Genomic DNA, 15,072 nt, shown 5'->3' on the forward strand with positions numbered 1-15,072 from the left:
TATGTCCTAATACCAGGGCACTGGGACCTAATCCTCAGGTATGTCCTATTACCAGGGCACTGGGACCTAATCCTCAGGTATGTCCTAATACCAGGGCACTGGGACCTAATCCTCAGGTATGTCCTATTACCAGGGCACTGGGACCTAATCCTCAGGTATGTCCTAATACCAGGGCACTGGGACCTAATCCTCAGGTATGTCCTATTACCAGGGCACTGGGACCTAATCCTCAGGTATGTCCTATTACCAGGGCACTGGGACCTAATCCTCAGGTATGTCCTAATACCAGGGCACTGGGACCTAATCCGCAGGTATGTCCTAATACCAGGGCACTGGGACCTAATCCTCAGGTATGTCCTAATACCAGGGCACTGGGACCTAATCCTCAGGTATGTCCTATTACCAGGGCACTGGGACCTAATCCTCAGGTATGTCCTATTACCAGGGCACTGGGACCTAATCCTCAGGTATGTCCTATTACCAGGGCACTGGGACCTAATCCTCAGGTATGTCCTAATACCAGGGCACTGGGACCTAATCCGCAGGTATGTCCTAATACCAGGGCACTGGGACCTAATCCTCAGGTATGTCCTAATACCAGGGCACTGGGACCTAATCCGCAGGTATGTCCTATTACCAGGGCACTGGGATCTAATCCTCAGGTATGTCCTATTACCAGGGCACTGGGACCTAATCCTCAGGTATGTCCTATTACCAGGGCACTGGGATCTAATCCTCAGGTATGTCCTATTACCAGGGCACTGGGACCTAATCCTCAGGTATGTCCTAATACCAGGGCACTGGGACCTAATCCGCAGGTATGTCCTATTACCAGGGCACTGGGACCTAATCCTCAGGTATGTCCTAATACCAGGGCACTGGGACCTAATCCTCAGGTATGTCCTATTACCAGGGCACTGGGACCTAATCCTCAGGTATGTCCTATTACCAGGGCACTGGGACCTAATCCTCAGGTATGTCCTATTACCAGGGCACTGGGACCTAATCCTCAGGTATGTCCTATTACCAGGGCACTGAGACCTAATCCTCAGGTATGTCCTAATACCAGGGCACTGGGACCTAATCCTCAGGTATGTCCTAATACCAGGGCACTGGGACCTAATCCGCAGGTATGTCCTATTACCAGGGCACTGGGATCTAATCCTCAGGTATGTCCTATTACCAGGGCACTGGGACCTAATCCGCAGGTATGTCCTATTACCAGGGCACTGGGATCTAATCCTCAGGTATGTCCTAATACCAGGGCACTGGGACCTAATCCTCAGGTATGTCCTATTACCAGGGCACTGGGACCTAATCCTCAGGTATGTCCTATTACCAGGGCACTGAGACCTAATCCGCAGGTATGTCCTATTACCAGGGCACTGGGACCTAATCCTCAGGTATGTCCTATTACCAGGGCACTGGGACCTAATCCGCAGGTATGTCCTAATACCAGGGCACTGGGACCTAATCCTCAGGTATGTCCTAATACCAGGGCACTGGGACCTAATCCGCAGGTATGTCCTATTACCAGGGCACTGGGACCTAATCCGCAGGTATGTCCTATTACCAGGGCACTGGGACCTAATCCGCAGGTATGTCCTATTACCAGGGCACTGGGACCTAATCCGCAGGTATGTCCTATTACCAGGGCACTGGGACCTAATCCTCAGGTATGTCCTATTACCAGGGCACTGGGACCTAATCCTCAGGTATGTCCTATTACCAGGGCACTGGGACCTAATCCTCAGGTATGTCCTATTACCAGGGCACTGGGACCTAATCCTCAGGTATGTCCTATTACCAGGGCACTGGGACCTAATCCTCAGGTATGTCCTAATACCAGGGCACTGGGACCTAATCCTCAGGTATGTCCTAATACCAGGGCACTGGGACCTAATCCTCAGGTATGTCCTATTACCAGGGCACTGGGACCTAATCCTCAGGTATGTCCTAATACCAGGGCACTGGGACCTAATCCTCAGGTATGTCCTATTACCAGGGCACTGGGACCTAATCCTCAGGTATGTCCTATTACCAGGGCACTGGGACCTAATCCTCAGGTATGTCCTATTACCAGGGCACTGGGACCTAATCCTCAGGTATGTCCTAATACCAGGGCACTGAGACCTAATCCTCAGGTATGTCCTATTACCAGGACACTGGGACCTAATCCTCAGGTATGTCCTAATACCAGGGCACTGGGACCTAATCCTCAGGTATGTCCTATTACCAGGGCACTGGGACCTAATCCTCAGGTATGTCCTAATACCAGGACACTGGGACCTAATCCTCAGGTATGTCCTAATACCAGGGCACTGGGACCTAATCCTCAGGTATGTCCTATTACCAGGACACTGGGACCTAATCCTCAGGTATGTCCTAATACCAGGGCACTGGGACCTAATCCTCAGGTATGTCCTATTACCAGGGCACTGAGACCTAATCCTCAGGTATGTCCTATTACCAGGGCACTGGGACCTAATCCTCAGGTATGTCCTATTACCAGGGCACTGGGACCTAATCCTCAGGTATGTCCTATTACCAGGGCACTGGGATCTAATCCGCAGGTATGTCCTATTACCAGGGCACTGGGACCTAATCCTCAGGTATGTCCTATTACCAGGGCACTGAGACCTAATCCTCAGGTATGTCCTATTACCAGGGCACTGGGACCTAATCCTCAGGTATGTCCTATTACCAGGGCACTGGGACCTCATCCGCAGGTATGTCCTATTACCAGGGCACTGGGACCTAATCCTCAGGTATGTCCTATTACCAGGGCACTGGGACCTAATCCTCAGGTATGTCCTAATACCAGGGCACTGGGACCTAATCCTCAGGTATGTCCTATTACCAGGGCACTGAGACCTAATCCTCAGGTATGTCCTATTACCAGGGCACTGGGACCTAATCCTCAGGTATGTCCTATTACCAGGGCACTGGGACCTAATCCTCAGGTATGTCCTATTACCAGGGCACTGGGACCTAATCCGCAGGTATGTCCTATTACCAGGGCACTGGGACCTAATCCGCAGGTATGTCCTATTACCAGGGCACTGGGACCTAATCCGCAGGTATGTCCTATTACCAGGGCACTGGGACCTAATCCTCAGGTATGTCCTATTACCAGGGCACTGGGACCTAATCCTCAGGTATGTCCTATTACCAGGGCACTGGGACCTAATCCTCAGGTATGTCCTAATACCAGGGCACTGGGACCTAATCCTCAGGTATGTCCTATTACCAGGGCACTGGGACCTAATCCTCAGGTATGTCCTATTACCAGGGCACTGGGACCTAATCCTCAGGTATGTCCTATTACCAGGGCACTGAGACCTAATCCGCAGGTATGTCCTATTACCAGGGCACTGGGACCTAATCCTCAGGTATGTCCTATTACCAGGGCACTGAGACCTAATCCTCAGGTATGTCCTAATACCAGGGCACTGAGACCTAATCCTCAGGTATGTCCTATTACCAGGGCACTGGGACCTAATCCTCAGGTATGTCCTATTACCAGGGCACTGGGATCTAATCCGCAGGTATGTCCTATTACCAGGGCACTGGGACCTAATCCGCAGGTATGTCCTATTACCAGGGCACTGGGACCTAATCCTCAGGTATGTCCTATTACCAGGGCACTGGGACCTAATCCGCAGGTATGTCCTATTACCAGGGCACTGGGACCTAATCCTCAGGTATGTCCTATTACCAGGGCACTGGGATCTAATCCTCAGGTATGTCCTAATACCAGGGCACTGAGACCTAATCCTCAGGTATGTCCTATTACCAGGGCACTGAGACCTAATCCTCAGGTATGTCCTATTACCAGGGCACTGAGACCTAATCCTCAGGTATGTCCTAATACAAGGGCACTGGGACCTAATCCTCAGGTATGTCCTATTACCAGGGCACTGGGACCTAATCCTCAGGTATGTCCTATTACCAGGGCACTGGGACCTAATCCTCAGGTATGTCCTATTACCAGGGCACTGAGACCTAATCCTCAGGTATGTCCTATTACCAGGGCACTGGGACCTAATCCGCAGGTATGTCCTATTACCAGGGCACTGAGACCTAATCCTCAGGTATGTCCAATTACCAGGGCACTGGGACCTAATCCTCAGGTATGTCCTATTACCAGGGCACTGGGACCTAATACTCAGGTATGTCCTATTACCAGGGCACTGTGACCTAATCCTCAGGTATGTCCTAATACCAGGGCACTGGGACCTAATCCTCAGGTATGTCCTAATACCAGGGCACTGGGACCTAATCCTCAGGTATGTCCTATTACCAGGGCACTGAGACCTAATCCGCAGGTATGTCCTATTACCAGGGCACTGGGACCTAATCCGCAGGTATGTCCTATTACCAGGGCACTGAGACCTAATCCGCAGGTATGTCCTATTACCAGGGCACTGGGACCTAATCCGCAGGTATGTCCTATTACCAGGGCACTGGGACCTAATCCGCAGGTATGTCCTATTACCAGGGCACTGGGACCTAATCCTCAGGTATGTCCTATTACCAGGGCACTGGGACCTAATCCTCAGGTATGTCCTATTACCAGGGCACTGAGACCTAATCCTCAGGTATGTCCTATTACCAGGGCACTGTGACCTAATCCGCAGGTATGTCCTATTACCAGGGCACTGGGACCTAATCCTCAGGTATGTCCTAATACCAGGGCACTGGGACCTAATCCTCAGGTATGTCCTAATACCAGGGCACTGGGACCTAATCCTCAGGTATGTCCTATTACCAGGGCACTGGGACCTAATCCTCAGGTATGTCCTATTACCAGGGCACTGGGACCTAATCCGCAGGTATGTCCTATTACCAGGGCACTGGGACCTAATCCTCAGGTATGTCCTAATACCAGGGCACTGGGACCTAATCCTCAGGTATGTCCTATTACCAGGGCACTGGGACCTAATCCGCAGGTATGTCCTAATACCAGGGCACTGGGACCTAATCCTCAGGTATGTCCTATTACCAGGGCACTGGGACCTAATCCGCAGGTATGTCCTATTACCAGGGCACTGGGACCTAATCCTCAGGTATGTCCTATTACCAGGGCACTGGGACCTAATACTCAGGTATGTCCTATTACCAGGGCACTGGGACCTAATCCTCAGGTATGTCCTATTACCAGGGCACTAAGACCTAATCCTCAGGTATGTCCTAATACCAGGGCACTGGGACCTAATCCTCAGGTATGTCCTATTACCAGGGCACTGGGACCTAATACTCAGGTATGTCCTAATACCAGGGCACTGGGACCTAATCCTCAGGTATGTCCTATTACCAGGGCACTGAGACCTAATCCTCAGGTATGTCCTATTACCAGGGCACTGGGACCTAATCCTCAGGTATGTCCTAATACCAGGGCACTGGGACCTAATCCTCAGGTATGTCCTATTACCAGGGCACTGAGACCTAATCCGCAGGTATGTCCTAATACCAGGGCACTGGGACCTAATCCACAGGTATGTCCTAATACCAGGGCACTGGGACCTAATCCTCAGGTATGTCCTATTACCAGGGCACTGGGACCTAATCCTCAGGTATGTCCTAATACCAGGGCACTGGGACCTAATCCTCAGGTATGTCCTATTACCAGGGCACTGGGACCTAATCCTCAGGTATGTCCTATTACCAGGGCACTGGGACCTAATCCTCAGGTATGTCCTATTACCAGGGCACTGAGACCTAATACTCAGGTATGTCCTATTACCAGGGCACTGGGACCTAATCCTCAGGTATGTCCTATTACCAGGGCACTGGGACCTAATTCTCAGGTATGTCCTAATACCAGGGCACTGGGACCTAATCCTCAGGTATGTCCTATTACCAGGGCACTGGGACCTAATCCGCAGGTATGTCCTATTACCAGGGCACTGGGACCTAATCCTCAGGTATGTCCTATTACCAGGGCACTGGGACCTAATCCTCAGGTATGTCCTATTACCAGGGCACTGGGACCTAATCCTCAGGTATGTCCTAATACCAGGGCACTGAGACCTAATCCTCAGGTATGTCCTATTACCAGGGCACTGGGACCTAATCCTCAGGTATGTCCTAATACCAGGGCACTGTGACCTAATCCTCAGGTATGTCCTAATACCAGGGCACTGGGACCTAATCCGCAGGTATGTCCTATTACCAGGGCACTGAGACCTAATCCTCAGGTATGTCCTATTACCAGGGCACTGGGACCTAATCCTCAGGTATGTCCTATTACCAGGGCACTGAGACCTAATCCTCAGGTATGTCCTATTACCAGGGCACTGGGACCTAATCCTCAGGTATGTCCTAATACCAGGGCACTGGGACCTAATCCGCAGGTATGTCCTAATACCAGGGCACTGGGACCTAATCCTCAGGTATGTCCTATTACCAGGGCACTGAGACCTAATCCTCAGGTATGTCCTATTACCAGGGCACTGGGACCTAATCCTCGAGTATGTCCTATTACCAGGGCACTGGGACCTAATCCTCAGGTATGTCCTATTACCAGGGCACTGGGACCTAATCCTCAGGTATGTCCTATTACCAGGGCACTGGGACCTAATCCGCAGGTATGTCCTATTACCAGGGCACTGTGACCTAATCCTCAGGTATGTCCTATTACCAGGGCACTGAGACCTAATCCTCAGGTATGTCCTATTACCAGGGCACTGGGACCTAATCCTCAGGTATGTCCTATTACCAGGGCACTGGGACCTAATCCTCAGGTATGTCCTAATACCAGGGCACTGGGACCTAATCCGCAGGTATGTCCTATTACCAGGGCACTGGGACCTAATCCGCAGGTATGTCCTATTACCAGGGCACTGGGACCTAATCCTCAGGTATGTCCTATTACCAGGGCACTGGGACCTAATCCTCAGGTATGTCCTAATACCAGGGCACTGAGACCTAATCCTCAGGTATGTCCTATTACCAGGGCACTGGGACCTAATCCTCAGGTATGTCCTAATACCAGGGCACTGGGACCTAATCCTCAGGTATGTCCTATTACCAGGGCACTGAGACCTAATCCGCAGGTATGTCCTAATACCAGGGCACTGGGACCTAATCCGCAGGTATGTCCTAATACCAGGGCACTGGGACCTAATCCTCAGGTATGTCCTATTACCAGGGCACTGGGACCTAATCCTCAGGTATGTCCTATTACCAGGGCACTGGGACCTAATCCTCAGGTATGTCCTATTACCAGGGCACTGGGATCTAATCCTCAGGTATGTCCTATTACCAGGGCACTGGGACCTAATCCTCAGGTATGTCCTAATACCAGGGCACTGGGACCTAATCCTCAGGTATGTCCTATTACCAGGGCACTGGGACCTAATCCTCAGGTATGTCCTATTACCAGGGCACTGGGACCTAATCCTCAGGTATGTCCTAATACCAGGGCACTGGGACCTAATCCTCAGGTATGTCCTAATACCAGGGCACTGGGACCTAATCCTCAGGTATGTCCTATTACCAGGGCACTGGGACCTAATCCTCAGGTATGTCCTATTACCAGGGCACTGGGACCTAATCCTCAGGTATGTCCTATTACCAGGGCACTGGGACCTAATCCTCAGGTATGTCCTAATACCAGGGCACTGGGACCTAATACTCAGGTATGTCCTAATACCAGGGCACTGAGACCTAATCCGCAGGTATGTCCTATTACCAGGGCACTGGGACCTAATCCTCAGGTATGTCCTATTACCAGGGCACTGGGACCTAATCCGCAGGTATGTCCTATTACCAGGGCACTGGGATCTAATCCTCAGGTATGTCCTATTACCAGGGCACTGGGACCTAATCCGCAGGTATGTCCTATTACCAGGGCACTGGGACCTAATCCTCAGGTATGTCCTATTACCAGGGCACTGGGACCTAATCCTCAGGTATGTCCTATTACCAGGGCACTGGGACCTAATCCTCAGGTATGTCCTATTACCAGGGCACTGGGACCTAATCCTCAGGTATGTCCTATTACCAGGGCACTGGGACCTAATCCGCAGGTATGTCCTATTACCAGGGCACTGGGACCTAATCCTCAGGTATGTCCTATTACCAGGGCACTGGGACCTAATCCTCAGGTATGTCCTATTACCAGGGCACTGGGACCTAATCCTCAGGTATGTCCTATTACCAGGGCACTGGGACCTAATCCGCAGGTATGTCCTATTACCAGGGCACTGGGACCTAATCCTCAGGTATGTCCTATTACCAGGGCACTGGGACCTAATCCTCAGGTATGTCCTATTACCAGGGCACTGAGACCTAATCCTCAGGTATGTCCTATTACCAGGGCACTGGGACCTAATCCTCAGGTATGTCCTATTACCAGGGCACTGGGACCTAATCCTCAGGTATGTCCTATTACCAGGGCACTGGGATCTAATCCTCAGGTATGTCCTATTACCAGGGCACTGGGACCTAATCCTCAGGTATGTCCTATTACCAGGGCACTGCCTGGATCTGCCCCACACGGGTGGGGACATTCAGAAGCTAAACCCCGGTCTCTGCACAGCAAATTCTCCTGTCACTGACACCTTAGATGTCACTTCTGTAAATATTCACTTCTCATCCTCGGTCCCAGCTGCAATACCACCCGTGGCCCCTGGCAAAGGGGGGCGCCTTGTGTCTTATATGGCATCATAATGTCTCATAATACTCACAAGCCACATTGAGGTTGAGGTCATTGCTGGTGTCAGTATTGAGCAGGTTGGTGGCTGTACAGGTGAAGGGTCCGGTGTCCCCCCTGGAGACGGGGCTGATGGTGAGATTGGAGCTTGGAGGAGAATCACTGTGGGTGATGGAATATGGAGGGTTGGAGGACACTGAGGATCCATTCAGGCTCCAGGAGAAGGTGACGGCTGAACCCTGAGCGGAGCAATAGAGAGACACCGAGTCCTGTCCTGCCCAGAGCGCGGCCGATGTGTTACTGGTCAGTGTCACCGCCGAGACCCGATCTGTGGATCAGAACCAGAACACAACCTGAATCCTGAATATCTAGAAATCTTTTAGGTCAACAAAAATTCTGAATTATTTGCTCCATGTTTTTCATACAAGGCTCCAAATCCACATCAATCACATATAATTTTATGTTCTCCTGCAGGCACCACTAGGGGGAGCTTGTGAGCCTATAGCAGACAGTCTGTACACTAACCTCAATGGTAATAGAGTATTCAGTGAGCTCCTACAATCCCCCTACGGGAGCCTGTAGGGAGCAGAATACTAGTAGAGAACACTCAGCACATGCAGCAGAGTGACGATATAACAGCGGCTAAGACCACAATGTCAGCACATGTTCCTCCATTGAAGAACAGCAAGTGGTGACCAGTACATTAGGTGACTACCAGTACATTAGGTCCAGTACTACTAGTGGTAATAGAGGTTGTAAATTATTATCTGTAGTACTGGTAGTATAACTAGTGCCAATGATACTGGTAGTATTGTTGGTAGTAGTTGTAGTAGTAGTAGTAGTAGTGATTGTAGTCCTGTAGTAGTAGTAGAAGTAGTAGTAGTGATTATAGTCCTGTAGCAGTAGTTATAGTAGCCATAGTAGTAGTAGTAGTAGTAGTAGTAGTAGTAGTAGTAGTGATTGTAGTACTGTAGTTGTAGTAGCCATAGTAGTAGTAGTAGAAGTAGTAGTAGTAGTAGTATTAGTAGTAGAAGTAGTAGTAGTGATTATAGTCCTGCAGTTGTAGTTGTAGTAGCCTTAGTAGTTGTAGTTGTAGTAGTAGTGGGGGTAGTGTGGTAGTATTTGTTGTAACAGTAGTATAATTATCATCGCAGCTACTTACCGGCCAGGTAGAGCCTGTAGTAGTAGTGGGGGGGGGGGTAGTGTGGTAGTATTTGTTGTAACAGTACTATAATTATCATCGCAGCTACTTACCGGCCAGGTAGAGCCTGTAGTAGTAGTGGGGGGTAGTGTGGTAGTATTTGCAGCAACAGTACTATAATTATCATTACAGCTACTTACCGGCCAGGTAGAGCCTGTAGTAGTAGTGGGGGTAGTGTGGTAGTATTTGCAGTAACAATGGTATCATTATCATTACAGCCACTTACCCGCCAGGTAGAGCCTGTAGTAGTAGTGGGGGTAGTGTGGTAGTATATGTAGTAACAATGGTATAATTATCAGCTACTTACCGGCCAGGGTGAGGTGTAGTCCAGAGCTGTTCTCACTGTTGATCCGGTTTCTCGCTGAGCAGATGAAATGTCCATTATCATTAGAGGAGATGGGGCTGATGCTGAGCGTGGAGCCACTGGGGGAGAGCTGGTACCGGGGGTCCGGAGGTACTGGTGCTCCATCCAGACTCCAGGAGTATCTGACATCAGTACCAGTAGATGAACACTGTAAGGACACCGAGTCCCTTCCCGGCCACAGTAACTGGTCAGAAATGTTACTGGTCAGGGTCACCGCAGATACAGGAACTGCCAATACAAGACACCAGGTCAGTATCTCATGGAGGTTGTCACATGGAGGTCATCACATGGAGGTCGTTACATGGAGGTTGTCACATGGAGGTCGTTACATGGAGGTCATCACATGGAGGTTGTCACATGGAGGTCGTCACATGGAGGTTGTCACATGGAGGTCGTCACATGGAAGCTGTCACATGGAGGTTGTCACATGGAGGTCATTACATGGAGGTCATCACATGAAGGTCATCACATGAAGGTCATCACATGAAGGTCATCACATGGAGGTCGTCACATGGAGGTCATTACATGTTGGCCATCACATGGAGGCCATCACATGGAGGTTGTCAAATGAAAGCTGTCACATGGAGGATATCACATGGATGTCGTCACATGGAGGTCATCACATGGAAGCCGTCACATAAAGGCCGTCACACGGAGGTCATTACATGTTGGCCGTCACATGGAGGTCATCACATGGAGGCCGTCACATAAAGGCCGTCACACGGAGGTCATTACATGTTGGCCGTCACATGGAGGTCATCACATGGAGGCCGTCACATAAAGGCCGTCACACGGAGGTCATTACATGTTGGCCGTCACATGGAGGTCATCACATGGAGGTCGTCACATGAAGGTCATCACATGGAGATAATCACATGGAGGTCATTACATGTTGGCCATCACATGGAGGTCTTCACATGGAGGTCGTCACATGGAGGCCATCACATGGAGGTTGTCAAATGAAAGCTGTCACATGGAGGTCATCACATGGAAGCCGTCACACGGAGGTCATTACATGTTGGCCGTCACATGGAGGTCATCACATGGAGGCCGTCACATAAAGGCCGTCACACGGAGGTCATTACATGTTGGCCGTCACATGGAGGTCATCACATGGAGGTCATCACATGTTGGTCATCACATGGAGGCCGTCACATGAAGGTCATCACATGGAGGCCGTCACATGGGGGTCATCACATGGAGGTCGTCACATGGAGGCCGTCACATGGAGGTCGTCACATGGAGGTCATCACATGGAGGTCGTCACATGGAGGCCGTCACATGGAGGTTGTCAAATGAAAGCTGTCACATGGAGGTCGTCACATGGAGGCCATCACATGGAGGTTGTCAAATGAAAGCTGTCACATGGAGGTCATCACATGGAAGCCGTCACACGGAGGTCATTACATGTTGGCCGTCACATGGAGGTCATCACATGGAGGCCGTCACATAAAGGCCGTCACACGGAGGTCATTACATGTTGGCCGTCACATGGAGGTCATCACATGGAGGTCATCACATGTTGGTCATCACATGGAGGCCGTCACATGAAGGTCATCACATGGAGGCCGTCACATGGGGGTCATCACATGGAGGTCGTCACATGGAGGCCGTCACATGGAGGTCGTCACATGGAGGTCATCACATGGAGGTCGTCACATGGAGGTCGTCACATGGAGGTCATCACATGGAGGTCGTCACATGGAGGTATTCACATGGAGGTCGTCACATTGAGGTCAACTAATTTGGGTTTTGAGAAATCTGGATTTTTTGGAGTTTGTTTTGGTCAATTCTTTAAATTGATTGCAATGTGTAAGGATAAATATGAGGGATCAGTATAAAAGTTGTATCTCCGGGATAAGATCCAGGCGGGAGCAGAGGGCACAGCTCAGGTCTAGATGACCTCCTCACATTATCTCAATGTGTCTTTCAGAGACAGAAAGGAAAGATTATTTGATAGCGATGGAGAGACCTCTGCAGGAAACATCACAGGTAGATTTTTAGGGAATGGCAGGCAGACGGCTAGTGGGACTTACCATTCCATCAGCTCACGCCAGGGGGCGCACCTGGGGAATAAGATGTCTGCTAGAAGAGGTGGCTGCTGCTGCTAGAGACAATCGTGACTCTCTGGACCTTGTGCTCCTGAGCACAATGTCCCTGAATTAGAGGTCACGCAATCATTTTGGGGGGGCACAGATCAGAGACCCTTCTATCGCTGATGATCAGGAAAGTGACAGTAACGAGTTACAACAGTGAAGAAATTGTGGAGCAGCTTCTTGTACCTGCCCATCCCACCGTATGGCACATGGCTCACAACCGTGCACGTGGGGGACACCTAGGGACTGAGAAGACACAGGACAAGATTCTCCCAAGGTTTTATTGGCCAGGCGTGTTTAGGGAAGTGAAGGACTGTTGTGTGTCCTGTCCTACATGACAGGTACATGCCCCAAGCCCACATTTCCGTAGCCCCTCGGTTCCACTGCCAATTATGGAAGTATCTTTTGAAATGATGGATATGGATTTTGGTGGGTACAACAGTCACGTCACCGCTATATCCTGGTGGTATTAGATTATGCTACTTGCTATCTGAGGAAACATAGGAAACAGAGGCTACTAAATAGAGAAATGGTGTCTACCCCATACAGAGCTTTCCCCATAAAGAGGTTGTCCCATACAGAGGCTGCCCCATACAGAGGCTACCCAATACAGAGGCTACCCCATACAGAGGCTGCCCCATACAGAGGCTACCCAATACAGAGGCTACCCCATACAGAGGCTGCCCCATACAGAGGCTGCCCCATACAGAGGCTACCCAATACACAGGCTACCCCATACAGAGGTTGCCCCATACAGAGGCTGCCCCATACAGAGGCTACCCAATACAGAGGCTACCCCATACAGAGGCTGCCCCATACAGAGACTGCCCCATACAGATGCTACCCAATACAGAGGCTACCCCATAGAGAGACTGCCCCATAGAGAGACTGCCTCATACAGAGGCTACCCAATACAGAGGCTACCCCATACAGAGGTTGCCCCATACAGAGGCTGCCCCATACAGAGGCTACCCAATACAGAGGCTACCCCATACAGAGGTTGCCCCATACAGAGACTGCCCCATACAGAGGCTACCCAATACAGAGGTTACCCCATACAGAGGCTACCCCATACAGAGGCTACCCCATACAGTGGTTGCCCCATACAGAGGCTACCCCATACAGAGGCTACCCCATACAGAGGCTGCTCCATACAGAGGCTGCCCCGTACAAAGGCTGCCCCATACAGAGGCTACCCCATGCAGAGGTTGCCCCATACAGAGGCTACCCAATACAGAGGCTACCCCATACAGAGGTTGCCCCATACAGAGACTGCCCCATACAGAGGCTACCCAATACAGAGGTTACCCCATACAGAGGCTACCCCATACAGAGGCTACCCCATACAGAGGTTGCCCCATACAGAGGCTACCCCATACAGAGGCTGCTCCATACAGAGGCTGCCCCGTACAAAGGCTGCCCCATACAGAGGCTACCCCATGCAGAGGTTGCCCCATACAGAGGCTACCCAATACAGAGGCTACCCCATACAGAGGTTGCCCCATACAGAGACTGCCCCATACAGAGGCTACCCAATACAGAGGTTGCCCCATACAGAGGCTACCCCATACAGAGGCTACCCCATACAGAGGCTGCTCCATACAGAGGCTGCCCCGTACAAAGGCTGCCCCATACAGAGGCTACCCCATGCAGAGGTTGCCCCATACAGAGGCTACCCAATACAGAGGCTGCCCCATAAAGAGGCTATCCAATACAGAGGCTACCCCATACAGAGGCTACCCAATATAGAGGCTACCCCATACCGAGGCTGCCCCATACAGAGGCTACCCCATACAGAGGTTGCCCCATACAGAGGCTACCCCATACAGAGGCTACCCCATACAGAGGCTGCCCCATACAGAGGCTGCCCCGTACAAAGGCTGTCCATACAAAGGCTGCCCATACAAAGGCTGCCCCTTACAGAGACTGGCCCATACAAAGGCTTCCCTTCCCTGGCTGGCTATATACTACAGAGACTAGCAGGCAATATTCTACAAGGACTGTCTGGCAGCTATATTCTACAGGGGGCTGACAGGCTATAAACTACAGGGACTGGCAGGCTATATTCTACAGGGGGCTGGCAGGCTATATTCTACAGGGGGCTGGCAGGCTATATTCTACAGGGGACTGGCAGGCTATATACTACAGGGGCTGGCAGGCTATATACTACAGGGGCTGGCAGGCTATATACTACAGGGGCTGGCAGGCTATATACTGCAGGGGGCTGGTGGCTGTATACTACAGGGGGCTGACAGGCTATAAACTACAGGGACTGGCAGGCTATATTCTACAGGGGGCTGGCAGGCTATATTCTACAGGGGGCTGGCAGGCTATATTCTACAGGGGACTGGCAGGCTATATACTACAGGGGCTGGCAGGCTATATACTACAGGGACTGGCAGGCTATATACTACAGGGGTCTGGCAGGCTATATTCTACAGGGGGCTGGCAGGCTATATTCTACAGGGGACTGGCAGGCTATATACTACAGGGGCTGGCAGGCTATATACTACAGGGGCTGGCAGGCTATATACTACAGGGGCTGGCAGGCTATATACTACAGGGGCTGGCAGGCTATATACTACAGGGGGCTGGCAGGCTATATACTGCAGGGGGCTGGTGGCTGTATACTACAGGGGGCTGACAGGCTATAAACTACAGGGACTGGCAGGCTATATTCTACAGGGGGCTGGCAGGCTATATACTACAGGGGCTGGCAGGCTATATACTACAGGGGGCTGGCAGGCTATAT

At 50.9% G+C, this 15,072-nt stretch overlaps 1 protein-coding gene across 1 annotated transcript in view; it reads right to left on the reverse strand.

Moving 5' to 3' along the window:
* Window positions 1–15,072, reverse strand: part of LOC140065246 (hemicentin-1-like) — a 53,571-nt gene that overhangs the window by 18,820 nt on the left and 19,679 nt on the right. The window contains exons 4-5 of the mRNA XM_072112844.1: window positions 10,168–10,452; window positions 8,694–8,987 (exon numbers count right to left, since the gene is read on the reverse strand). Coding sequence (XP_071968945.1) covers window positions 8,694–8,987; window positions 10,168–10,452 — 579 coding nt within the window. The remainder of the gene's footprint in view (window positions 1–8,693; window positions 8,988–10,167; window positions 10,453–15,072) is intronic.

The sequence above is a fragment of the Engystomops pustulosus genome, chromosome 6, assembly GCF_040894005.1.
Source record: "Engystomops pustulosus chromosome 6, aEngPut4.maternal, whole genome shotgun sequence".
In the NCBI taxonomy this organism is placed as follows: Eukaryota; Metazoa; Chordata; class Amphibia; order Anura; family Leptodactylidae; genus Engystomops; species Engystomops pustulosus.